At 47.3% G+C, this 25,834-nt stretch overlaps 3 protein-coding genes across 3 annotated transcripts; all 3 read right to left on the minus strand.

Moving 5' to 3' along the window:
* Positions 1–8,606: 8,606 nt before the first annotated feature.
* LOC124656443 (cation/H(+) antiporter 15-like) lies at positions 8,607–10,628 on the minus strand. Its single transcript, XM_047195187.1, has one exon. It carries the CDS (start codon positions 10,626–10,628, stop codon positions 8,607–8,609), a length of 2,022 nt encoding a protein of 673 aa, XP_047051143.1.
* Positions 10,629–11,434: 806 nt separating this feature from the next.
* LOC124653080 (probable protein phosphatase 2C 73) lies at positions 11,435–14,585 on the minus strand. Its single transcript, XM_047192133.1, has 5 exons — positions 14,333–14,585; positions 13,305–13,655; positions 12,677–12,794; positions 12,359–12,582; positions 11,435–12,066 (listed from the first exon to the last, which is right to left on the minus strand). Exons 1-5 carry the CDS (start codon positions 14,507–14,509, stop codon positions 11,647–11,649), a joined length of 1,290 nt encoding a protein of 429 aa, XP_047048089.1. The 5' UTR covers positions 14,510–14,585; the 3' UTR covers positions 11,435–11,646.
* Positions 14,586–15,208: 623 nt separating this feature from the next.
* Positions 15,209–18,470, minus strand: LOC124653663 (F-box/LRR-repeat protein 3-like; the record flags this gene model as incomplete). Its single annotated transcript, XM_047192731.1, is given in 7 exon segments — positions 15,209–15,523; positions 15,786–16,037; positions 16,126–16,550; positions 16,644–17,037; positions 17,145–17,249; positions 17,402–17,530; positions 18,127–18,470. Coding segments are annotated over 7 exon segments (1,730 nt in total), but the record flags the coding sequence as incomplete, so codon positions are not given.
* Between the last annotated feature and the right edge of the window lie 7,364 nt (positions 18,471–25,834).

The raw sequence follows: 25,834 nt of genomic DNA on the forward strand, positions 1-25,834 counted from the left end.
TACCTCTTGTTTTTCCTTAATCCACGTTTAATGTCCACAAAACCAAGTGTGTGAATGATTGCTACATAATGTGGTAATCATATACCCTTGAGATCATATCTCCCAATATTTATTCTTACTTCTTTTAGTAATTTTTTCCCAAAACGCCATTGTTTTCTTCCCTAGTTTTTAACCACAAAGCCACTTCTAGTTTTATTAAAACTCTTCAAATATTTTCTTCAAATAAAACAAGGAAATGAAGAAATGGATTTTGTTTATCATCTCATTTACTGCTAAGTAATGATTTCTATGTCATTATTTTCTCCTTTCCTCTCCTATTAAATAAAGGCTTGTTTATGGTATTTATACCATTTCTTCCTTCTCTCTTGTTTAATTATCAAACTTTGAGAAGATCAAGCTTCCATAGTTGCACTTGTAACTTTTCTACTTTTGAGTCAAAATACTACCTTGCTACTCCCTAAATCTTCAAAGTTTATTCTAATGTTTTTCATTCAAAGTTTGCCATAGACTTGTGAAGGGATTCAAACCACTCCCAATTGACCTCATATTTGAAGAACCACCCTTAGGCACCTAATGCACCACTCTGATTCATCACATGGTACCCCCTCATACACATATTCTTGGTCAAGTGTGTGATCATTTGATCTTTTGAAATGATTGTATAATGTCCCAATTTTTGAAAGATGACATGCTTTCCACTTAAAATCATTTTTGGCATCCCCCCTTCATATCCAATTCTCCCCACCTAATACACCTCTCTCATTTATCAATCAACATCAAAACCACCCTTGCTTTAATCAACATTAGCACCACTTAAACCCATGTTTTCTTCTTTGAAAAAAGTGCATGCCATGTTGGCAATACAAAGAGTGGCCGGGCCATGATTCTTCTTGGCATCAGCCGGTGCACTACCTTCTGGCCCGACCCCAACCCACCAAAACCCTAGCCTGGTCCCTCCCTCCCTCTCCAAAAACGACCAGGCCTCAGGCCCAAAGGAATCCAACGACCCCAAACCCTAAACGGTGACCGAGCGCACGTACAGGAACCTCTCCCGCTCGACCTTCTCCTTCCCGCGCCTCTGCTGACGCAAGCCCTGTGACGTCACTCGCCCGCACAGCCCTGACGTCACCACGCGCGCCTCCATTGGCCGGCAGCACCGCTTGCTCGCCCCTCCATTGGCCATAGCCACCGCCCAAACTCCCTCCCGTAGCCCTCCTTGCCCTATAAAAAGGCTCCCCCGCTCACTCCCTTCCCTCCCACACCACTCTACCTCCCCCTCCACTCCCTCGACCCTCGTCCGTGAGCGCAGCCTCGGCTCACTGGCCCCTGGCTGCCGGAGAAAAACCCGCCGCCCATGGTCACCGCGAGGGTGACGGGTGAAGTGGGCGCCGGCCCGGCCTCCTTCTTCCTTCCCTTCCACCCCGTTCTGCTCACCACCCTCTGCACGCCCTAACGCGCGCCTCCGTCTTCCCCAGGTCTGCCCGAGCTCGCCGCCGCCAAGTCCCCCCGTCGGGTGCTGAGAGACGCCGCCGCCGGAATGAGCTGATGTGGGCGCGGATGATGCTGCCGATCCCTCCCCTGGACACCGCCGACGCGCCGCCACTCGCCGGAGCCTCGCCGTCGACCACCACCGCCCGCCGGTGAGTCTCCGCCCTGCCATGCCCCTTTCTTCTATCCGCCGCGTGTGCCTGCGCGAAGGAGAACGACGAGACGACGATGTCCCCGATCGTGCATGCATGGCCGTTTTGGCCACGTCGGCCCAAGTGGCCTGGCCCGCCCGGGCCCCCTCCCTTTTTCCTTTCTTCCTTTATTTTTTTCCCTCCACCTGGCAATTCCTCCTGGGCCGGCCCAAATCCTCCACCCCGCACGGCCCAGTGATTTCCCGCCCATTTAATTCTTTTTAAACTTTGAAATTTCTGTAAAATATGTTACAAACCAGAGAACTTAAAACGTGAATAACTCGAGATCTGCAAACCCAAATCAAGTGAAACCAATTGCTTTAGATCAGAAATTTCATTACCTTTCCAATGCCACTGGCTTCATATTTTTAGGATTTTTGTACGATTTTTGTTAAATTAAACTTGTTCCATGTGTACTATAGACTCTAACAAATTCCTAAAATTATAGGATTAATATTTTTGGATGAATCCAATTGTGTTGACCTTGTTTTGTTACTGGCCATCTAGGAAAAATACTGTTAGTCTATGTTAATGAAATATTGTCTCTGTTTGCAAGTGTATGTGTGTCACATGCAATGATGATTTGAAATCTCTTTGAGTTATTCAAACCCTTGTCATCACTTTGTTTTAAAAGTAGCCAACCTATGTTTTATTCTTGCCAAACAAAACCTTTTGCAACTTAAACCAAGTGTTATTGTTTTTCTTAAGATTTCAAAAAAGAGTAGTACCATGTTTACTTCCTATTTTTGGTGTAGTGTTATATAAGCAAAATACAATAGGAAAATGATTTGTGTTTTTCCAAAAATGTTGAAAATAAAATATGAATGTTTTTGATGCCAAACTAATGCACTTGTCATCTTGATGGTGTTATCTACCAGGGGATTCTTAGTTCGTGTCTTGGTGATAACCATAGAGGCAATTGCTAATTTGTGAAGCTTTCATGCTTTTATCAAGTGAAATAAATGGGTTTTCTTTTATAAAGTTGTTTTGAAATAACTATAAGTCCTTAACATGATAGCCATTAGTTGAGTGGTTAGTTTTGAATTGTTGCATGTTTGTTTTATTGGTGCAATGTGTTGATTGTGTTCCTTTTATATTTTCCGGCGATAGATGCGAACAATTTCGGGGGAGAAGAAGATGTGGTTCGGACAAGGATTTTATTTATTCTTGGAATTCTTTTGATGGAGTTGAAGAAGTCCAGGGACAAATAAGCCAAGGCAAGCCATCTTTTGATCTCTTGCTATTTATCCTTCTTGTTGTGTTCGTTGTTCCATTATATACTTGGTTCCTTGTATCTTGTGTTATGATTGGTCCTCTACACTATGCATACTTGCTCCCAAGTATGTTGAATCCCTTGTTGATATTATGCATGCTTACCCTAAGCATGTATGCCCCTTGATCGCCTATATTATCATCTTCTTAGTGGTATGATGATTAACATCATGACCCTTGTTTAATCATCCTACTTATATTGTCCCTATGCATGCTTATCCTAAGTATGTATGATCTCCTGGACACCTCAATTATCATCTCCTTAGGGGTATGATGGCTAGCATCATGCCATTGTTGTCTCTTAGTTCTTACATGAAACTATAGGTTGGGAACCCCCTTGGAAAAATACCTTGTTGAAAAGAATTTTTGAAAACCTTGGGTGAGTTGGACTTACCCAAGCGTGTGTTTATGAAAGGAAAGGACCTTGGCAAAGATGGTTGGAAAGAAAATCTTGTTTTTGAAAACTTTGGCGCCTAAGTATTCACCCGTGACAATTAACCCGCGCAACCACAGCTACTCCAACGTGGGCACGGAGCTTAGCTTGACGTTTGTTCTTCTTAGCATGAGGCACCGCACAACTATACAAGGGTACGGTTACCCCCGAGTCCGGGTTGTCATGGTTGGGACAATAGTATAACGGGAGGCCTTCGGGGCTGACCCGTCCGGAAGACACTATGGGTCTCCCGGCTTGGCGGTGGAGCCACGCTCAAAGGAAGGTGAGCTGCCACGGTGCCGGGGAGGTACATACTCCATAGGGTAGGACCTCTTGCTAAGTCGAATGGGCGAAAGGCTATGTTCGGGTATCCGTCGTGGCATATGTTGTTATGCGGGGATGATGCCCACACGATAGGTATCCGGATAGAGGTGGGGAAAGTGTGCAAACTCTGCAGAGTAAAATCTATTCGAATAGCCACGTCCGCGGTCATGGACGGTTGGAATGGCTGTTGCTTAGCCTGATGAGCTTTGTTTTACAAAATTGTTTGACAAAGGAAAGGAAAGAACTTGTTTGAAGTACCGGAAGGGTACGGGAAAGGATGTGTCGACCATATGGAGATGGTCGGGAAGGATAAATAAAATTGGGTTACCCCATCCTAGTGTTTTATGTTGTGGAACTCTTTTGAAGTATCTTCTTCAACAAAAATATAGAGATGTCATAGGATATCTTTTGAAGTACCTTCTTCAACAAAAATATAGAGATGTCATAGGATATCTTTTGAAGTATCTTCTTCAACAAAAATATAGAGATGTCATAGGATATCTTTTGAAGTATCTTCTTCAACAAAGATATAGAGATGTCATAGGATATCTTTTGAAGTATCTTCTTCAACAAAGATATAGAGATGTCATAGAATCCTCTTAGTGTCCCCTTCAACTGTGATGTGGGATGCTATATCCACAAGAGAAACTGATTCTCTTTCACATACTATATCCACAAGAGAAACTGATTCTCTTTCACATGCTATATCCACAAGAGAAACTGATTCTCTTTCACATGTTATATCCACCAGAGAAACTATTCTTCCTCTCTTGTCTTCTTTAGTTAGAATTGTTATCACCTTCTTGATGGTTTGCGAGTACAATTCAAATGTACTCACGGCTTTGTCCCTGGCTATTTACTTGGCCAGACCTGGAGGACTTCGACAGAGGAAGAAGGAGTTGATGACGTCTATGCGAGCTAGGAACATCTTCCCAGTCAGTTGCCTGTAGGGTTAAGGCAGATGACTTGGGCTCTGCGCTGCTAAAGTGATTCTGCTACTCTGATGTTTTAGTTAGGCCCTTCGAGGCTATTATGTAAAGGTTGGTCATGTGACCTTATTGTAATTTTCTTATTCCGTTTTGTAAAGGATGATGTAATTTGATATCAGTTCGGTTATGTGTTCACGGCGCACTGATCATGGGATCGTGAACTGTATACATAACAGGGTATTTCGGACAGCTAGTCCGGGGTCCCCACAGGGCCGTGTTGGTGGGCTTCCGCGGCCAGGTGAGTCCAGGTAAGCCTCTTCTTTTTTTTCTCTTTTATTTATTTTCTGTTTGGTATTTCCATTTTGAATTCTGTTTTTAATTCAAATCATTCTATTTTGCAGGTATTTGACAATTGAACTCATGAGGACCGACAAGAAGATCATTTAATACTGAATTGTTTTTAAATGAGCATTTAATATATATGAACCTTTATTGCAATTTTGATTAAGCATGATTTTAGGCACTCACTTTAATTCCCTTTTTCTTGTAGAATTAATTCTAACTTGCTTTATTTTTCATGGTAGAATTATGAGTGGATCTGAATTATGTGTTTAACCATATTGTTTGTACACTTGCATTTGAATATGGTTAACTTTTTAAGTAAGGTTCTTAATGATGATAATTCAATTTATCCCTCTCTTGGCTTTAAGAGTATTTTATTAGGGTTGCTAAAATATTTTATTAAAATTTAAGGTCTTGTAAGTTCTGTGGTAACTCCCTTCTCAGGTTTAGCACTAACACCTTGAAATACCTAGGGTAGATACCACTCTCATTATGGTTTGGTTCTTATTATAAGGATAAGTGGTTGATATCCACACATGGTTTTAATTATAGGGTTTAACATTGGGTGTCTCTTATGTTTAATAATTGGAGCATAGGATTCAATTAATGAACAATTAGGGTTCTAATCATATTCTCCTAATTGCACATGGTTTGAATCTCAAATATGTCCAAGGTTTTAATCTCCCCTAACCAAGGTAATATGGTTACTTGCTTAGTTGTTTATGTTCTCCTTTAATTACTAAGGACTTGAGAATTGGTTTTATCTTATTCCAATTGATTTCTATTATATTCTTAATCTATTGTTAAAGTAACTAAGGTAGCTATAATTCTTTTTATAGTTAACTTTGGTTATAATGATGAATGGTTTCTCACCATATATATTATAGGCTTTAACTCTAAGCTTTACTTATGAGCTTATATCTTTTACTTCAAGTTCTTAGGGTTTATGATCACTACACAATTTATACTAATCAAGGTTTGGCTTCCTAAGTTATTACTAGAAATATTTAGATATGGTTATACCAATTACCCCTCTCACTCCACAAGGACTTGGATTATAATCTAAGGTACTACTCAAGGAATGATGATGTGATTATCTAAATATGTGGTCTTCCTTAGAATTTCTACCTTGCTATCTTCTGTAGCTTGTTCTTCAGGAATTCTGATAAACCTGCATCTTGTGGCATGCCTCCACCTCCTAGCTGCTTCATCTTGATCCTAACTATTTTATGGAGTGGCTCAATGTGTTGGTCTTCTTGCATCGTGGTGCAAGATGATGGGATGAATGAGGTAGAGGGTTCCTTTTATAGGCTTGGACATGCTCTAATATCATGACACATAGGTGGATGACTCTTGTTTTAATTTGATGAGTAAGGTGCTTGGTTGTCATGCTCTCATCCATAGTAATCCTTTAAGCATGAGGTGGCATTGCTTAGGATGCAAGCTATGTAGATATTTTCATCCTATGTGGCATGGGTATTATCCTCTCTTGTGATTTGTTTTTGGAGAGCCAAGTGGCTTTTGTTACTAATTGTCTTATGAATGATCTTATGCTTATGGGTGAGTCACTATATCATATGTGATTGTATTTATATTATAATTGGGATCAAAATGTCAAGAATAAGAATTATACCCCAATTTTGAATGATGATGTTTGATTTCACCAAGGCATGATCATATGAGTTTCAAAGTACTCATAGTTTATTTTATTCAAATAGTTTGAACTATAATTCGTAATGTAAATGAATTTAGTTTTGTGATATTCCACATATTTAAATAGTTATGCTTAAAATAAGAATGTGGGGCTTTTATGCACTCGAGGTCCTTGGGTTTTACCATATTTGGTAATTAGTTTTAAAGTGAATTCAATTATACCCCAAGTGTAGTTTCTTAACTTTTAAGTGTTAATAACTTAGAGTTTGATTATTATCTATTTGATGGTTATAGGCTTCTCCCATCTCTAGGTTTTAATGATAAGCTTGTGTTGGTGTTGAGTTCAAGAATTTAGTTCAAGAATTACCATGAGGTTCATGGTAGGAATATTTATTTGTTAAAGACCTGGAAAAGATAAGTCAAGAATAATTCTCTCCATTTCTTATTGTTAGTTGATTTCCAATTGAATAGATGTTCTTATGTTATGGCAAAGAATACCATGTTATGATCTTTTATAAGATCAAACAATTGACCATTGATTAAAGTGTTGTTGTGTTAGTTCCATTTGATCTAACCCCTTTAGATCAAATCATCTCTACCCAAAGCAAGGTTTTGGCAAAGTCACATTGAGGTTTATAGCGCTTGACTTGATGATCTACTTCAATTCCACCAAGGTCAAGTGAAACTTCAGTTACTGTGACTGTTTTATTTTAAAGCGCGAAAATTCCCCAAATTTTCTATTCATGAATGCAATGCACACATCTGTTTCCTCTATTTTTGTAACCCCATTACCTGGGAAATTACACAATCATATGTAATCCTTGAGATGTAAACTCTTATAAACTATTAATTATGCAATAAAAATATGTCTGCATCAATCCGTTGTAGAGGCGGGGTCACTCCCCTTTTTTAAAAGGAAGAAAAATAATAATTTTCAAATTTTAACCTTGGTTTTGTTTACTTTATTCTCCCTCTGTTCTAAAACAATTAAAGTAATAGTTCTCTCCTAAGTTAAACTACTTTAAGTTTGATCAAGTTCATAGAAATTACATAAACTTCTAGACCACTAATTTAGTTTTATTAGATTCATCATTAACTATCTTTTCGTATCGTGTAAATATTAGAATTTTCTATAAATATGGTTAAACTTAAGAATATATGACCTGCACAAAACTAGATTATAATTACATATAAGAACGGATGAAGTAGTTTTTTCTGAGGAAAACGGTGGAATTTATTATTATTTAGAAGAATTTTATTGAGCACCCTTGTTAGGATTTTAACCCCGGAACCAATGTGTCATGAGCCCATCAAATTTTATAGCGATGATAGTATTCAGAAGAAAAACTGTCAACTCCCAAAGTTGCCATTATTTATAGGTGTGACTATTTCTGAGTCGGCTTAGAACTAACTTCATTCTCAGTTATCAAATCTCCATTGTAACTTATGACTAACAGGAAGCACAAAGCAAATCTAACGGTCCGCAATAGTTTTCTTAATTGCATCTTCACTTGCAACTAAAAAATTTTAGTTGCAACTCAAACTGCAACTGAAAATGGTCAGTTACAATTCAACTTGTACCTCACATGCACGAATAATCAAACCAACTATCAAATCCCACTATTTATACTACGGAGTAGTATTTTACGCTCATTTTTTGTGCGGTTCAATTTTTGTTTGCGCGACCGCACTTAATACGAGACACGAAAGTGACGCGAAGCCTGACATTCGTTTCGGTCATATATGATGGTCGTTCTATATTTCTGAACCGAGAACGAATTTTGCGGGCCTGGGTAAGAACAATGCATCTATCATCTTCGTCTCACAATTTTGTTAGTACAACAAATTCCACAGAAAACGCAGCAAGAGGTTTGCTCTATGTCGTGCTACAGATAAACAAAAGTCACTAGAGTACATATTGAACAAGATAAGAAACAATGTAGCGACGAACCACTGTTGAATCAGTCCCTACTGTTAATGATCGGCCTCTCCGGCGCCGGCGGCGGTGAGCGGCGCGGCCTGCTGCTGGATAACGAGAATGGACACCTTGGACGCGAACTCGGCAGATGCGAGCATGTCGCCGAGCACCCCGAGCTCCGGGCACTCGCTCCACTCCGAGAGGCCGCTGGTGAGCGCGGACCCCTCGATGTCCCTGTCCTCCCCTCTCCGTCCGACGATCAGCAGGTCGAACTTGTCGCTCATGGACCTGACCACCGACGCCGTCCCCTCGCCGTCCTCCACCGTCTTCTCCACGTACACCACCCTCTCGTCGTCCCGGTACCTCTGCCAGAACTCCTGGAGCACCTCCTCGTCCCTCACCTCGTCGCGCCCGCCCATGCCCACCCAGTTCCGCAGCTTGAACCGCACCACCGTCACCGCCGTCCCGCCGCTCTCCGGCATCCTCGCAGCGTACGCCAGGGCCTCCCGGTCGTCGGGTCCACCCAGGAAGTAGAGCGCCACCCTCTGCAGCTGGTTCCTGTTGGACGCCGTCGCGCACGCCGACCCGGCCGCCAGGCCGTGGTCCACGAGGATGGCCACGGAGCAGGGCGCGTACTGGAGCACGGCGCGGTTAGCGGCGCGGACGGCGTTGTTGGCCGTGCTTCGGGCGCCGTCGGAGGACTTGTGGAACGGGAGGAGGATGAGGTTGGCCTTCCTGCTGTGCGCCAGCGAGCACACGTCGTGGTGCATCGAGCTGTAGGGGGACTGGGCCACGTAGGGGCTCACCGTCACCGCCCCCGGCGACGCCTGCTGCTCGAAGTAGCGGAAGGCGTTCACGATGCGGTCCGATGGCGAGTTCGAGGTGGAGGAGGAGGACTTCTTGTGGGGCCTGAGCACAGAGGCGGCGCGGCCGACGAGCTCGGTGAGGTGGAGCACGATGAGGGAGACGGGGAAGTCGCGGTTGGCACCGGAGGCCTCCAGGAGGTCGATGAGCGGCGCGGCGTGGTCCTCCGTGTAGAGGCAGGCCATCACGCGGAGCTCCGCGTTGGGCCGCGCGCCCTCCATTGTCCGCCGCTTGGCGCGCGCGAACCTCCCTGTCGGGTCGTAGAGGAGCTTGATGAGCGGCGTGGCCACCGCCGTGATGAGCACCATGGAGAGCGTCAGCGTCGAATAGTGCTCCGCCGAGGCCTTCATGGTGTCGCCCCAGTTGTTGATGGCGGCCACCTCCACGATGCCCCGGATATTAAGCATGAGCGCCAGCGCCGTGGCCTCGCCGATCGGCATGGCGAAGAAGAGCCCCGCGGCGATGCAGCCAACCATCTTGCCGGCGACGCAGAGCGCCACGAAGAGCTCCAGCGCGCACCATTTCTCCTCGTGGGCGCCCAGCTCCGATAAGTCGGTGCGGTAGCCGGCGAGCGCCATGTAGACGGGGAGGAAGAGCGCGATGAAGAAGGAGTCGAGCCGCTCCGTCATGGTGGCGCCGATCGGCATGCCGCCGGGGAGCGCAAGCCCCAGCATCATGGGCCCGATCATGTACTTGAACCCGATGACGTCCGTCACCAGCGCCGACAGCAGCGCCGCGATCACCACCACGACGAAGGAGCCCTCGGAGAGGAGGTCACCCGCCGGGGTGCGCTTGTAGGCGATGTACCGGCCGGCGGGGCGCGCCACGAAGGCAACGAAGAGGACGAAAGCGACGAAGGAGGCGAGGATCTTGGCCGTGAACACGGGGGACTTGGCCTGCGTGATGAGGAACGTGGCCGCGAAGCAGGCGCGGAGGAACCAGGATGTGACGTCGGTGATGAGAGAGGCGGTGAGCGCGATGCGACCAAGCTCGGAGTTGAGAAGGTCGAGCTCGGCGAGCGCGTCGGCGATGACCGGGAAGGAGGAGAGGGAGAGGCGAACGGCGATCTCGGTGATGAGCGACGAGCCTCGGAGGTCGGCCGGGAGCGTGGGCTGGAGCACGTGGAACACCGGCAACGTGATGGCGAGCGGGACGACGGAGCCGGCGAGGCCGACGGCGACGGCGCGGCCGCTGGGGCGGCGGAGCAGGCTCATGTCCGTCTTGACGCCCATGGAGAACAAGAAGAGGATGAGCGCGACGAGCGAGACGCTCTCGAGGATGTAGGTGCCGCGCTCGGAGAAGAGCACGCCGCGGAGCTCGTGGTTGCGTCCGAGCACGGAGGGGCCGAGGAGGACGCCGACGAGCATGTGGGTGACGAAGCGGGACTGGCCGAGGCGGCGGAGCACGTGGTGGGCGGCGGCGGAGAGGAGGAGGATGAGGGAGACCTGGATGAGGAGGAGCGGGAGGGAGAAGCGCAGCGGCTCGTCCCCCAGGAACATGCCCTGCGAGTTCACCAGGTTGTTGTCGTAGCACGCCGCCGCCACCGGCTTCACCGTCTCCGTGGCCTCCGCCGCGGCAGCCGTCAGGTTCACGGCCGCGTCCGCGTCCATGGTTCCGTGCTTGGTGGAGCTCCGAGCCTGAGCTAGCAATGCATGCAAATGCAATGCAAGCGAGTGGTGGCGGTGGTGAGGACGACATCCGTGCGTGTCTGGTCGAGCTCGAGCAGGCGAGCTATTCTTAGCCGTGTGGACGAGAGGGAGAGTAGAGGAGGAGATTGAACTCTTCTCCTGCTCCCCAAATTCAATTCACTTCTCTCCGGTTCCCCATACACACGACAATCCACGGTTCGGCCACAGCAAATTGGCGCGAAATCATTCTTTGAATTCATTCCCAATTTCACCCCGCCCAGCTGCTGTCAGAAATATTAAGAAAATGCAGACCCAGCCACTCATCAAACAACCGATCGATCATCAGAGCAAACCACTCTTAAACCAGTAATTGCTGCACAGCATAAACTCTATGAGGCGAACAACAGCTGAATCTATTCCAAATTTCAATCATGTCCAGGTGGTATCAGAAATCACACCAAACCCAGCGAGTGTACATGACAATCAAATTAACATCCAATCTGAACAGCCTGATTTGCGTGAACATGATGCATCAAACTATCAATCAAGTTCTAAAATATCCATAAGTTTGGCCATGTAAGCCTTAATTGCATGAATCCATCAGTCAATGATCAGTCTTGGATGATTCTTGGTCGGTATTGTTTTCATCCATCGACCCCGACCGCCACCGCCGGCTCAACATCCTCGGCAGCCTGATCACCGAGTTCACCCGAGCCACCCCCTCCAAAGCTTTCCACACCGCCGTCCCCTCCTCCGCCTCACCCCCGCCGCCCAGAGCCTTGCGGAAGCTCCCAGTGAACGATAGGACGGATGCGTGAGGCGGCTTGATCGTGTTCTCTTCCTCGGATGAAATGGCTGGCTTCAGGAAGAGGCAGACAGCCGCGCAGTCGTCAACCATCGACGTCGGGAACTTGCGACGCCATGCGCGAACCGCCCGGTCCACGAGCTGCGTCGCCGCCTTTGAACGGTCAGAGACCGACGAGACGATCTTGACCACCTCCTTGTTCGATAGCACGTCCCATATCTGCAACATTGTGTGGTTAGACAAGAACAGATTTTTTCTTTTTGCGAATGAGATAAGAACAGAATGAAGACAGGTCTGATTCAGTTAACAGTTCCTTGATTCTCCAGTCTAATCATAAAGGCTTTGTTTGACCTAATTTATGTTAACTTCATTTAGAATAATAATGCCAGAAACTTTTCTTGTTACTGTAATTAATTATGAAAGGAGGATGAGGCAATGATTGAACTGAAATGGACAGGAAACTAGAACCGAATGAACCTGCCAACCTAAAAGAAAAAATCACTCTTCTTACCCCATCAGTGGCAAGCACCAAGAAGTCGTCCTTTTCAGACAATTTCCTGTAGTACACTTCTGGTGTGCAGATCAGGCCATGGTTCTTGAGGCAGAAGTCCCCGAAAGCCCTGGCCATGGCGAGGCCCGGTGCGTCCTGGTCTGGCAACCACAGCCTAGGCACGTCAGGCTCATCGTCCATGGCAAAGACTCTCCCCTTGCAACTCAGGATCCTCTCAGCTTCACCTATGGCAAGTCCAGTACATACATTGCAAGTTGCAGTTAATAAATGTACATACATCCCTGCAGAGAAGTATGACAGAGAAATTCAGAGTCTGACCTGGAAGATCTGGTTTCAAGTCGGTTGTGAGCTGCACCGAAACCGGGCGATCCTTGCTATCGCGCGCGCAAAGAACAGCGCGTGAATCGCCTAGATTGGCAATTATTAAGTGATCACCCTGTATACACACAACAACAATAACTGTTAATCACAGCAAACCAGGGAACAGGAGAGGCTAAGAGTGATAGTTCTGGATTTTGCTATGCTGTCGTATTGTTTGGTTTAGAGCATTGAAACCTATTACTGAAACAAATATTCCAAAATTCAGCAATTTCAGAAGCTGGCTAACCTCTAGCATTAACAATTAAGAATGCAGCCAGTTGCAAGTGCAACAGTAGTAGTAACGGCATTACCTGCCTAACGACAGTGAGAGCAGTTGTGCCACTGCAAATGGCAGTCAATCCCACAATGCTGCCAAGAGTGTGACTGTTCTGAATTTGGCTATGCTGCCTTAATGTTAGGTTTAGCAGTATGACAGAACAACCATTCCGAAATTCAGCAATTTCAGAATCTTAACTCTAGGCTCTAGCATTGGTATAGCTCTAGTCTAGTACTAGTACAACTTAACAAGACATACTGAGAATGCAGCCGGTTGCAAGAATTGCCACAGTAGTAGTAACAGCATTACCTGCCTAACGACGGTGACAGCAGTTGTGCCACTGCAAATGCAGTCAATCCCAGAATGCTGCCTCAGCTCCTGGTCGACGTCCTCGAACGCCTTCACGATCAAGCTCTTCCATGAAGAGATCAGCTGGCTCTCGTCGCTCGTGTCGCTAAAGGTGGTGGAATCATCCGACTTGTCGAACGAATCTAGGTCGGCGTTGCTTGAGGGGGCGTCCTCTTCGGTTTTTGGTGCCGCCAAAACGGAGGACAGCTTCGCCGGGAGGGCGTCACGGACATGCCGGGCGACTTCACGGCCGAGGGGCCCGTGCCCGTCGAAGACCCCGCAGAAGATCTGGCCCTTGTGGCCAGCAAAGTCCTGATCATCTTGGCACATTAAGATTATCTTACATCTCAAGTAGTAAAATTGTGCACATAAAGGTGGCACAATATCAAAATTTTACACTTGCAGTTAGATATGCTATTAGTACAGTGGTGAGGTGAGCAATAAAGGTATCGAAGTGCATTGCAGATGCTAATTAATCCAGGCCAATGGTGAGGAATCAAGATGCCCTAAGACTGCTCATAGTGGGAGTAACTTAGGTAGTAACATCACACATTTCAAGGTGTTTTGATGACATGGCATAGCAATAAATGAAGAAAGAGAGGGAGGTGGTAACTACCTACTATGTTACCATAACATCACACACCCCAAGATAAAATGAGTCTACAAACTAATAAATGAGACTTTGCATGATACCACCTCTAAGTTACTTTCCACTATGAAGGTAATAACATGTACTAGTAACTTATGCATGACACCACCTTATGTTACTCCCCACTATGAGCAGCCTAAGTACATACACATAGGTCATCAAAGAAATTCAGGTAAGTTACTACTGTAGTAAGATTCACAGTTTGAGCAAAAGCTAGCAGAGATGGATCCATGTCGTTCTTCTCAAAAGTAATCAAGATTTATTTCGACAGAAAAACATGTACTAATCAGGTTGACACTGCAATGGCGTGGCTAGAAGCAAAGGAAAGGTTGGACCTTACCTGGCAGACAGCCATGGCATCCTGGTTGACGCCCTTCCAGCCCTGCTTGGTGTGCATGGACACCCCGGCGGCGCCGGAGAGCTGCTCCTGCAAGAAGTCGTCGTGCTTCCATGGGAACCACCCCTCCGCCTCCTCCAGCTCCTCCCTCCCCCCTTCCCTGCTGCAGCAGATCCCCATTGCTAGCTAGCCTCTAGCTCCTCCTCCAGGCTCCAGGCACTAGTACACGGGAGGGACGGGATGGGCATCTGCGAGTTTAATGCGTGCGTGTGTGCTCGTGAGAGTGTTTATCTACTATCCTGCCATTTTTTATAGCGTTGGAATCCATTAATGGCGAGAGGACATGGGCGCCCCCCGTCCTGGGCTCGGGGTAGATGGAGACGGACGCCGCTAATGGTGGTGACGCGGGTGCATTCAATGCTCCTCTGCAGCTGTTGCCCGTAGCTGTTGGCGCCATTCATCGAGATGCCTGTCTACCCCATCTCGCCCCGTCACCCTCTTCAATGCGCATCTCACTGGCCCTCAGATGCTCACCGGTCTCCATGTAAACCTTTCCTTCGAGTTCGCATTGCCATAACGCACTTGGTGCCTGCCTCTCGCCGGTCGCCTACCTCCATGAATTCCGAGCTCCAGCAACAATTGCAGGTAGCAGCTGTCGGTTGCCACCATCTGCCTTCAGACAGAAGAAGCAACAGTTAATTGGAGTCGAGCAAAACCTGCTTCCTTCCATTTTCTTCTCAAATTATGCACTTTGCAGCATGCCACAAGATGCATGATTTGAGAATTGGACAGCAGGAGAACACAGGAGTCTAGTTCACTGAAAAGACCAAACATCTCATTCCAGCTTTCACAACAAAGACACCAAGGATGAGAAACACATTGGACAAGTAATCAAACTCTTCATACTTTTCATCATATTATTCACAATGGGTTTTTACGAACCACAGGACAAACCTACAGCTATCTCTCTTTGATTTATCCCTCAGCTTCTCATGTACACTACTACTATACAACACAACAAAAGAACAAACTGAATGCAACATACAACATTGTTGTTCTGACAAAGCATCGGTACACTACTCCGTCGCAGCGCCAATTGAGGTGGCCGAAGTTTCAGATGATTCTGTAGGATGGAAGGGGCACTAGCACGTCCTGAGACTGCTGTTTCCATATGTCGCAACGTTCTTGCTCAACCTGAAAATACCACATAAATAACGTTAGAAACTATCTTGTTACAGCTGCAGTTTACTTGATTATCTAAAGAATCCAGCATGAAAGACAGATGCGAGATTGTTAATAGTAACAGCAATTCAACTTAATTTTTTCTACACCTACGTTGTTACAAACTATGTTGTTACAGCTGCAGTTTAGTTGATATCTATACATACTGTCTTAATGACAGATGAGAGGTGTTACTAGAAACGACAATTCAACTTAATGGATAGATATAAAATACCTGAAATGGTTTATCAATCCACTGGAAAATACAGCCGCGAGCCTCAACGACATTGAGCATGTGTGGAGGCATCATAGATCTGAATGCTGTGTGGAGCTTCACCTTCTTCAAACCACCACAGACCATCAGAGCAGCCATCAAGCCATTGGGCGTAATACCAGCCAAGTGCACAATGGTCATGCTCTGCAGCCCGCATATGCTAGAGAGGGAAAGAAGTCCAATGTCGGTGACCGAGCAATATGACAAGTTTATCTGTCATGATACAGCAACGTTAATAACACAATTATTAACATAGTATTGCGACTTTTCGTTTACCACAACAACAAGGAAAGGCTAATACCTGACGGAGGCTATGCGAGAACTGGGAAAGGAAAAGCATCCCCACATCATTGATCGCAAAGCACTTTTTGATATCGAGCTTTGCAAGTAGCCTGCATCCGGTTGCTATTTCTGAGAGCCCGACAGATGAAACACTGGGGCAGCCACGGATCTCTAGTGTGTTCAGTTTTGCGCATTTTGAGAGCGCAGCCAACGAAAGGTCTGTTATTTCTGTACAGTAGGACAGGTTGATAGACTCTAGCATTGGACAACCTTGAGCGATTTGAGTAACCCCCACATCACTAATGGCCCCAGACCTGTACAGATCAATATCTCGGAGTTCTGGGCAAGACTTGCCGATGTGCATAAGGCCTTCATCACTTATCTTCATGCATATACCAATTTTTAAGCTTGAAAGCTTGCTGCATCCAGAGAGAGCTTTCAAACCTGCACAGGAAAGATTTCACCACGGTTAATAATCTATTTAATTTGGCGTCCATTTGCCAAAAGGTAGTCAGATATTTGAAGTTCGGTACAAACCTTCATCATCCAAATCACTGTCAGTGATGTCTAACTCTTCCAACTGGGAACAGCGCTTCCCAATCATTCGCAGCCCTTCACTTGAAACATGGCTACAAGACTCCATTTTGAGAGAGATGAGGGAAGGGCATGAGCTAGTGATGGCAGCTAGTGAAGCATCAGTGATATTGCGATTGCAAGTAATGTCCAGCTTCAACAAACTCTTTAGTCTTGACACGACGAAAGAAAGATCAGTATCCGTCAATCCTGAGCACTTGCTCAGGCTCAACTCTCTTATTGAAACACAGGAAATTCCGATGTATTTAAGTCCATCGGTCATGAATTTGCAGCCTTCCAATTTCAGGGTCTGCAACTTAGGAATCATTTGGAAGCATTTTCCCATAGAAGGAGTAACCTGCCAAAATGAAGAATTGTCAAACAAACTGGAGAAGATCCAGTTATGCCCAGGTGGAGAAGATCAAGTTATGCGCCCAGGTGATGCTACTGTGAATAGATACTTACATGACAGCAGTATGACAGATTCAACTCCAAAAGATTTGGCATTGCCTTCACTACTGACGAAACTCCCACATCGGTGACATTCTGACAGTTTGACATATCAAGCACCTGCAAGAATAGTAATGTTATTTTCAAGTTCATTGGGCAGAATACCAGGTAAACTTTGTTGAAGGCTACGGTGATATTATTACATTCAAATTTAGGTGACACATTACAAAACACTCAAAGGGTGAAACTGAATAGCCTAGCTAGATGGTTACCTGTAGTGATTTGCTGCACTCGTTCTCAAGACTAGCAAGGGCGTCATCATCGATTCCAACACACCCCACCAGTGACAACACCTCAAGATTGGGTAGCTTCATGATGGCTGGAAGGCAATCTTTGGAGATCTGCAAAGCAAGAGGAGTATCCGTTAGACCAACAATAGTGTGTTTGCCTGATTTGCACCTCAACAGAAAGTAGCCAACTACAGACTCTCGTCCTGAAAAAGCTTCTGCATATGTCAAGACAAGGATTTTTGCTGCAACAGTTCAAATCTTTGGTAGAAATTGCCCCATAAAATGCTAAAACTAGCGGCTTACTGGTTGTCATCCTAAAAAAGCTGAGGCATAAATAGTTCTTATAGATAGATATATAGATATTGCTACAGTCCAGTCGCTAAAAACACCAGACAGTTGTGGGTTGAGCTATCTCCTATGTTCAAGATCGAATGGGTTATTGGTACGGGGAAACTACCCAAGAGATCCACATCCCACCGCATTCTCATTTCCTATGGAAAGATTCACGTCCGATACAGAACGCATCTAAAATTTCCAAGAAAGCGCCGAAATCAACGGGTATTTCTTTAATTGCTAAATAAAAGTGTTCGTGAAATCAAGAAACGCATGAATTGGGGAATCTTTTGATCCAAGAAATGGAACGGAACGTAATGGCGAGACAGAGAGAATGGACGAGATCAAGAAGAAAGGATGGCAGGCGCGCTGACCATGGTGTAGGAGAGATTGAGGGCGGTGAGTTTCTTGCACTTGAGGGCAAGAAACCGGACCCCCAAATCGGTGATCCCGAGGCACCAGTTGAGCGCGAGCTCCCGGAGGTCGGGGCATCCGACGGCGACGCAGCCGAGCCCCATGTCCGTGACGGGCTTGCAGCGCGAGAGGCAGAGCCTGCGCAGGCCGCGCGCGCGCGCCACCTCGGCGGCGGCCGCGTCCCCGAGGTCGACCCCGTTGGAGAGGTCGAGGTCGGCGAGGGCCGGGCAGGCGGCGCAGAGGACGGCCAGGCCCCGCGCGCCGAAGCCGCGCGAGCGGGAGAGGTCGACGGCGCGGAGGGGCGCGGAGGGCAAGGAGGAGAGGGCGGCGTCGGGGACCCGCGGGCAGAGGGTGAGGTCGAGGCGGGTGGTGGAGGGGTAGCGCGCGAGCGCGGCGCGCAGGAGGTCCGCGCGGTAGGGGCGGAGCACGCGGCGGTGGCGCGACTCGGCGTCGCGGCAGGCGCGCGAGACGAGGGAGAAGGACTTGGGCGCGCGCGGGTCGGCGGCTGCGACCCGGTCCAGGACCAGGAAGAGGAGCTCGTCGGCCAGCGAGTCGAGCGGCGCGACTGCCGGAGCCGTGGCAGGGGAAGGGGAGAGGCGGCGGCGCTTGGGGAGGTGGGTGTGGGTCGGCATGGCCATGGTTGGCGCAGTTGGGTTGTCTCCCGGCAAGAACAAGAATGGAGGCAATGGCTGGCTATGGATACGCAACAACCGAGCGGAAGGAGAAGAAGAGGGAAGAAGGAGGAGGCAAGCGCAATGACGGGATTACCCCTGCATCGAATTATCAGATGTCCCGGGGAGACGCTGAACGGTGTTTCCAAATTTGCCACTGGCAGGTTCCCGTTCTGGGTTGCGCTGGCATGGAAGTACGCGTAACGACCGAGGGCAGTGTGGTCATTGTGTGGCAGGGAAAGGACGGTACGGAGCAGTACAGAGAGGGGTAGAATGGGAAATAGGGAAAAGTAGGCGGGGATAGCGAGGTGAGCGGGGAGGGTACGATGCGGGGGAGGGACGGAACGGAACGGATCGTACAGCCGGACGAGTACGATGCGCCGTCGCTAAACGTACCTGGTTTGGTCCTTACCCGTCAAATTTAGATGCGTGGTGAGGTGGGTCCAGGGATGTCGACGTGATGGGTGAGGATGGAATGCGGTGAGAAAAGTTAAGCGTGTTTGTTCCATTTGACTGGCCCCGTACTACCTGGGGACGGCACACACTGGGGACTGCGTGCGCGTGGAGTCGCTTCCAAGGTCCAGTTATCACCTTAAACAATTCCTCGAGAAATATTATTATTGTATACTGCCACCTGAAAAGCTTGAAAACTCACAACGTCTTAATTTGACCGAAAAACACTATATTACCCACAAATGGAGAGGTAGAGTTATTTTTAGTCCATCACACTTTTTTTTGTTGGGTGTCTCTAAGTCTCAGTCGACTCAGACTTAACTTATATCTCAGTCGAATTACAGTGTGTTTTAATGTGGATCTAAATAGTGTAAGAGCATCTCCACCGATGCCCCCCCCATAGCGGCCCAGATAGCGATTTGTGGGCTGGGAGCGAAAATGGGCTCACACCGGCGCGCCCCAAACGGCACCGGCGATTTTTTGAGCCCAATAGAAGCGTCGGCAAGCCAGTGTCGGTTCCTTGGCCAAGGGCGCGAATCGAACACGCCGGCGCCACGCGAGGCAGAAAATTTTGGGCGTGGGAGCCGCATGTCAGCCACACATCCCCAAATTATACATCTTCTCTACCATAACCCCGCCCCCTCCGTTCCATCTCCCATCCAGCCTCCAACCCGAAAAACCCTCATCACCGCCATGGCACCGAAGAGAAAGGCTCCGGCGAAGGCGCCGACGAAGACACCACCGAAGCCGCGCACCATCGCGCCGAAGGAGAAGCCGGCGAACATGTCACAGGAGGAGTGGGACAAGGAGGTGGAACGCCGCTCCTTTGCACCATCCGACCGCAGAAGGCGCCGCGTCGTCGCTATCAACCAGCGAAAGCGGCGTCCACTGCGGAAGCGTGCCTCAGCTTGGGCGGCGGCCTTAGCAACATCTCGAGCTCACCGTCGTCGCCGGGTACTACGCGGGGTACAACACGGACGGGCCGTCGATCTCGCAGATGTGGCTATGTGTTGGCTCAAACTTTAAATTCGCAAATTTATTCAAATTCTTATTCTTTTGTTTGGTTTTTCAATTCAAATCACATATTGGGGTTGCCGTATGGGGCGCGACAGTGTGGGAGCAGCTCCCCCAAATGGAGGAAGCTGTGCCGGCGCGCCCCATACGATAGTGCCAGCGCCCCTGCCGGTGACTATATGGGGCGCGCCGGTGGAGATGCTCTGAGCAACAACAAACACGAATCTTCAAGCAGAAATAAAATTCAACGTGGAACATGTGACTGAAACATAAGCTACATCTCAGCTAGCTGAAATTTAGCAATTCTGTTTTTTGTTTGAGATTTCAGTTTTCTAGATAGATTTTTCAAGTTAAATTCGACACACAAAATCATTTTAACACAAGCCCCACGTTGCTTAGGAAAAAAAAATAAGGTTTTAAGTCCATGATTTCATGTTATTTGCTGCCATGGCTGTCAGGACACAGTTGCATGTTAGGTACCTGTCGATTGAGGACCACCCTCTTGATGGCTCCACTTCCACGGCTAAAAGAAAGTCAGAAAAGAGACGATGGGAACAATAAGCTATCCGTCACCACTAGGCTGGGAATCTAGAAAAGTAATGTTTCTGCGTGCCGCTACCTAAATTCGACTCTAGAGAATTATGCCCGTACCTAAATTTTAGCTTGTCCTTTACAATGAAAAGTATCCATATTATCATGAACCAAACTAAATTGGGAATATTACTTTTTCTTTTTTTTGCGGGGAAAAAAGATATATATTAAGCCACAAGGGAATTACAATCAGTTTGAACCGCCGTAGCGATTTCCTGGGGAACATATCGGAACCAAGATTCAGTTCTGTTCTGAACCCGTCCTAGTTTTGCTAACTCGTGGCCTACCATGTTAGCCTCGCGGCTAATCTTTATTAATTTTACATCTCTTTCCCGAAGAAACTCACGAATGACGTTGATTCTGAAAGCATAGGCTGAAACATTAGGAGTGCTGCCATTGATCATGTCCACCGCTTCCGCACAGTCGGACTCCACTATGAACTTAAGCGTTTTCCAGTGTAGGGCAAGTTGCAACCCCTCTTCGATGGCCATGATTTCCGCTTCAGTTGCATCACCACAGTGTGGTATAGAGCGGCATGCTGCATAGATGATCTCACCTCTATGGTCCCGGAGAACCATGCCCGTACTCGCAGCTTGACTCGAATAAGCACCGTCCGTGTTCAGCTTAGCCTCTCCTAACGGCGGCGCCACCCATTTCTTCCTCACCTTCTATCTACCATCGGTTTGTGCTTCAGTCTTCTGGAATCCTTGTTCCGGGTTGACGACCATCTTACCTTTACTTATATCTGCGTGCGGAAATTGTTTAATGAGCATGAGAGAGTTGAGGTAGCTTACTAGGAATCGGCGGGAGCCCTCAATTGGCGGGCAGGGTTTGTCATGAGTCATCTCATTGTGGGCGTGCCATATCCTCCAAAACGTCATCAAGGTCGGCGCGCGTTGGCATGCTGGGATGGAAGCCAGGAGGTGAAGGAGCCATTCGGGTCCTGTCGGCCTTAGCAGGTCACCGGCGGGCAGATCCCAGACTTCGTCCATGGCACGCCAAAGGTCGCGTGCATGCGGGCATCGGAGGAAAATATGGAAGGAGTCTTACCTTGCAATAAGTCAAGCTTACTTTCTAAAAGGAAATTTGTATATATGCTCCCTCATTCTTTGTATCCAATGTCATTTTGTATTTGATGTCTTGTCTAATAATTTGATAAATATATGCTGGTGCACATGAGCATCTGGGTTTGTACCCTTTTCTTGTAAGAAGAACTACCTGTATAAGTTAAATGTAATGAAAAGTGCACCGAAAGTCATTTTGGATCCCGAGCTCGAGTGCTCACTGCATGTTAAAAAATGGAAATTGTATTTACGGGTTTTACAAGATCGTGAAAAAAAGTCCTACAAGCAGCTAACGATGTATCTCACAAACGTGCAAAATATCAGTTTGAAATATTTCGTACTCTGAGCTACATAGAAATGATAGAGTATGATCTTTGTTTTTTGGAGATTTGAAATTACTATATTTGGATCCACACTTTTATTTTTTTTGTGTCAGCTGAAAATACACATTATCTTTTGTTGGTAGTTTGCATGCTTGTGGGATATTTTGTTGGCTAGATTCTGATTTATTTTTTCAGATTTTTACCAAACTCAGAAATATGATTTTCACAAAAAAATTATTTGAAAATAAAATTTTCAGAATTTTTTTTTTGTTAGTCTTCCGAATGCAGAACATGTTTTGCTTGGAAGCTTAACTTGAAATACCAACAAGCTATTGCATTCATCTGAATTATTGGAGTGGGTCACTTTCACATGCATGATGCGTGGGGTGGGCGGTGGTGATGTCCTTTGTTTTTGTGCTGGAGTAGAAAACGAAGAAGTTCCGGTAGAAAGATACTCCTCCTCCACTAGCTGACGCCTGCGTGGAGACGTGGAGTGCGTGTTGCCAGTGCCGTACCGAAAAAGGACCTGTTCCGTTCAGTACTGGGCGCGTCCTCAGGTCGCACCTGGCCCTGATAAGCACTCTCCCAGAAGGAACGATACGATATGGGAACAGCTCACACCTGTGCTGATCTGATCTGATATGATCTGGACTCTCTCGCCCTCTCCGTCCTTTTTCGCGATAGGTGGAAGCGGCCTCTTCCCGGGAAGGCTCCTTCTGGCCTGGTAGGTCCGACCACTGTCACGTCCACGCCATGCCCGTTGCCTGCGGGCGAGGATAAGGACCAGCGAGGACGACGCATTTTAGATGTCTAAATTGTCCGCGGTCGTCCGTTTGCGTCGTTTGACGGATGCGAAAATATTTTTGAAGCACGAAATATCCATTTTCGTCGGGGGCCATCCCAGCGGTACGACGCATTTTGGACATGCAACTGTTACGTTTTCTTCATTTTTGTAGACAATTCAGGGGTGTACATTATCTTTCGGAGCCCCTTGATAGGGGTTGGGGTAGATAAGCCTTCGTCCGGTGGAGTATAATATTTATATCTGTCTTAGAACCCCCATGACTGGGGGACTCACCAATTTGTATGAATGACCAAGTTTAAACGCGAAAATAAGTAGTACAGAATGATCTTGTTGCTGCCATAAACAGTTCACCGATAGATTACTCGAATCGAAAAAAAGTTCAAATTTAACGTACAAACAAGAACAAATTTAAAAACAAATAAACTAAAAACTATTTTTTGGCCTTCTTGTTACAAGGCCCTGCCTCGTCGTCCTAACTCATGCGCCTCTTGCTTGTCACCTCCTCGTCGGAAGAGGAGGTGGCGGACGACGCATCCGTGGAGGAGTTGGAGTCGGACGTAGTCTCGTATTCGTCGTCATCGTCGGTGAACGGACGACGACGACGCGCGGCCCGCGCCTGCGCCCTTGCCCGGGTCCTGGGCTCCTTCCTTGTCGCCTCTTTGTCGTCCACCGCCTCATGCGCCTCCAGTCGGGCGAACTTGGCGTCGGAGTTATCCTCCTCCTCCTCCTCGTTCTCGCCGTCGCTGCCAGCGGCGCCTCCGTCTTCCTCCTGGCCGTCGCTGGCATCGACGCCTCCCTCCTCCTCCTCCTCACTCGGCGTGGAGCCAGGGTCGCTGGGCGTGGAACCCGGATCGCTTGGCGTCACAGGCGATTCCCACCAATGCAGCCATCCGGGCGGCTTGCCCTCGCTCTCCGAGTCCGACGGCATCGCGTAGTCGCTCATGACGTTTGGCTAGCCGGTGTTGGAGGTTCGACGTGAATTACATTAGACGCAGGGGTTATATTCTGCGGGGATTAATGGGGGCGCGTATAACGAAGAGGCATGTGGTTGCTCTTCCGCGGCGGTTCGACGCTCCATTCCGGCAGTTGGCGGGTTGATCGGCGCGGTTGCCACTCCCGCGGTTGACATTGGCGCGCTTTGCTGTGCTTTGATTCGAGGCGATCGAACCAAGGTCGCTACCAGGCGGGCCCGTGGGGGAAGCGAGCGGACACTCGGCGCGACCGCGCAGCATCCGCGGAGACGCAAACGTACCACATATTTGCGCCGCGTTTGCGTCGCCACGGACGCTCCGAACACGATGTGTCGCCCCACTGGAGCAGGGTGCAGACGCATTTTCGATCCACGCGAATACAAACGGTCGCACAACGTCCATTTGCGTTACCTTGTTGGAGATGCCCTGAGAGGACGACCTCGACCTCCAAGACCCCATGCCTCTCCAGGATTGCACCACGTACCGGTCCTTTTTCACACTTCGGCATCTCCGTCTGCCCAAGTCCGTGTACTGGTTTTCCGGTTAGACAAGCCCTTTGAAGAGACTAGTATTACCTCTATTTTAAAATAAGTGTTGTAGATTTGTGCACAATCTAGATGTGCTTTTATGTGCACTGGGATTCCATAAATTCCATAAATGATTGTTTCTTACCATGTCAAAGCATACTTACGGATAAGAGCTCATAGAATATCGCCCCTCGTTTTGATATTGGCTTTGCGCCCCGGATTATGAAGGAACCGCATGTGGCATCAAAACGTGGGAACCAGTTGCAGCAATGGAAGTAGCCGTTGTAATCTCTAGCAACAAGGACAGCCGTGACTACCTAGACAAAATTAGTGCTGCATTGAAATGTCTATAAGAACACCATCCACTCGAAAGGGCCATGAGGAAAAGGAAGTAACCATTTCACCAAACGACTCCAACAATTGCACATCGGTTCTGAAACAGAGAAGAGTTGTCAAGTTAGGCCCTCAACGGAAATCTCCATATGTTGTAAATGATAAAAAAAAAACTTATGTCTCAAAGTCAGAATTCGAGTTACACAACAATTAAATATATGCCTACGGCGGCAAAACTGAAGATGAAATGAATGATGAAAAGATCATCGACTATGGCCACTTCTACATCTACCTCCATGATTTGGCACACTCAATAAGGCCAAGGGGTTGGTTAAGAAATTAAATTTGGGGGATCACTTTGCATGTGCCTTTTTGGGAGATGTCCAATTAGAAGAAACTTGTGATGTCACTCAGGCTTGCGGATACTAAAATCTCATGCTTGTGGTATTTTTATCTGTTGCTATACTTTGTTCATGTGTTTTTTTAATAACCTTAGCTTGTTGCCTATCCTGTATGCAGACCAAACTCAGAAATATCAACTACGTCTTAGATAGAGTTGTGCAAAAAGCATTCAAATGCTCGCCTACAAATCTCCTAGACCACAAGGAGATGGCACGTTGTACTTTCCTCCCTCCTTTATCATTTTCTTAAGATGACTCGTGCCCCCCCCCCCCCCCCCCTCCCCCATTTTTTTTTTGTATGTCACCATGTGGGATTCAAACATGAGCTTCTATTTTTATTCCATTTGCAGGTAATATTGCTCCAAGATCTCACACCTAAAGCCCAAGAAATGGCTGCACACTACTATCTCATTTTTTGAACCTAAAGATCAAGAGGTTCGAACTGATGGACTCGCTAAGGGGTGAGGGGTACTCTTACTGATGGTAGATCCTAGAGATATTATTGGACCTACTCC

This window comes from Lolium rigidum, chromosome 5 (genome assembly GCF_022539505.1).
Source record: "Lolium rigidum isolate FL_2022 chromosome 5, APGP_CSIRO_Lrig_0.1, whole genome shotgun sequence".
NCBI classification, from domain to species: domain Eukaryota; kingdom Viridiplantae; phylum Streptophyta; class Magnoliopsida; order Poales; family Poaceae; genus Lolium; species Lolium rigidum.

Bases quoted from the DNA above. Each gene is read 5' to 3' on its own strand.
- LOC124656443 (XM_047195187.1), bottom strand. From the start codon at position 10,628: ATGAGCCTGCTCCGCCGCCCCAGCGGCCGCGCCGTCGCCGTCGGCCTC.
- LOC124653080 (XM_047192133.1), bottom strand. From the start codon at position 14,509: ATGGGGATCTGCTGCAGCAGGGAAGGGGGGAGGGAGGAGCTGGAGGAG. The intron at 13,656-14,332 runs GTAAGGTCCAAC...CAAGATGATCAG, and splicing joins ATGCCATGGCTGTCTGCCAG to GACTTTGCTGGCCACAAGGG. The intron at 12,067-12,358 runs GTAAGAAGAGTG...ACAATGTTGCAG, and splicing joins TGGTGCTTGCCACTGATGGG to ATATGGGACGTGCTATCGAA.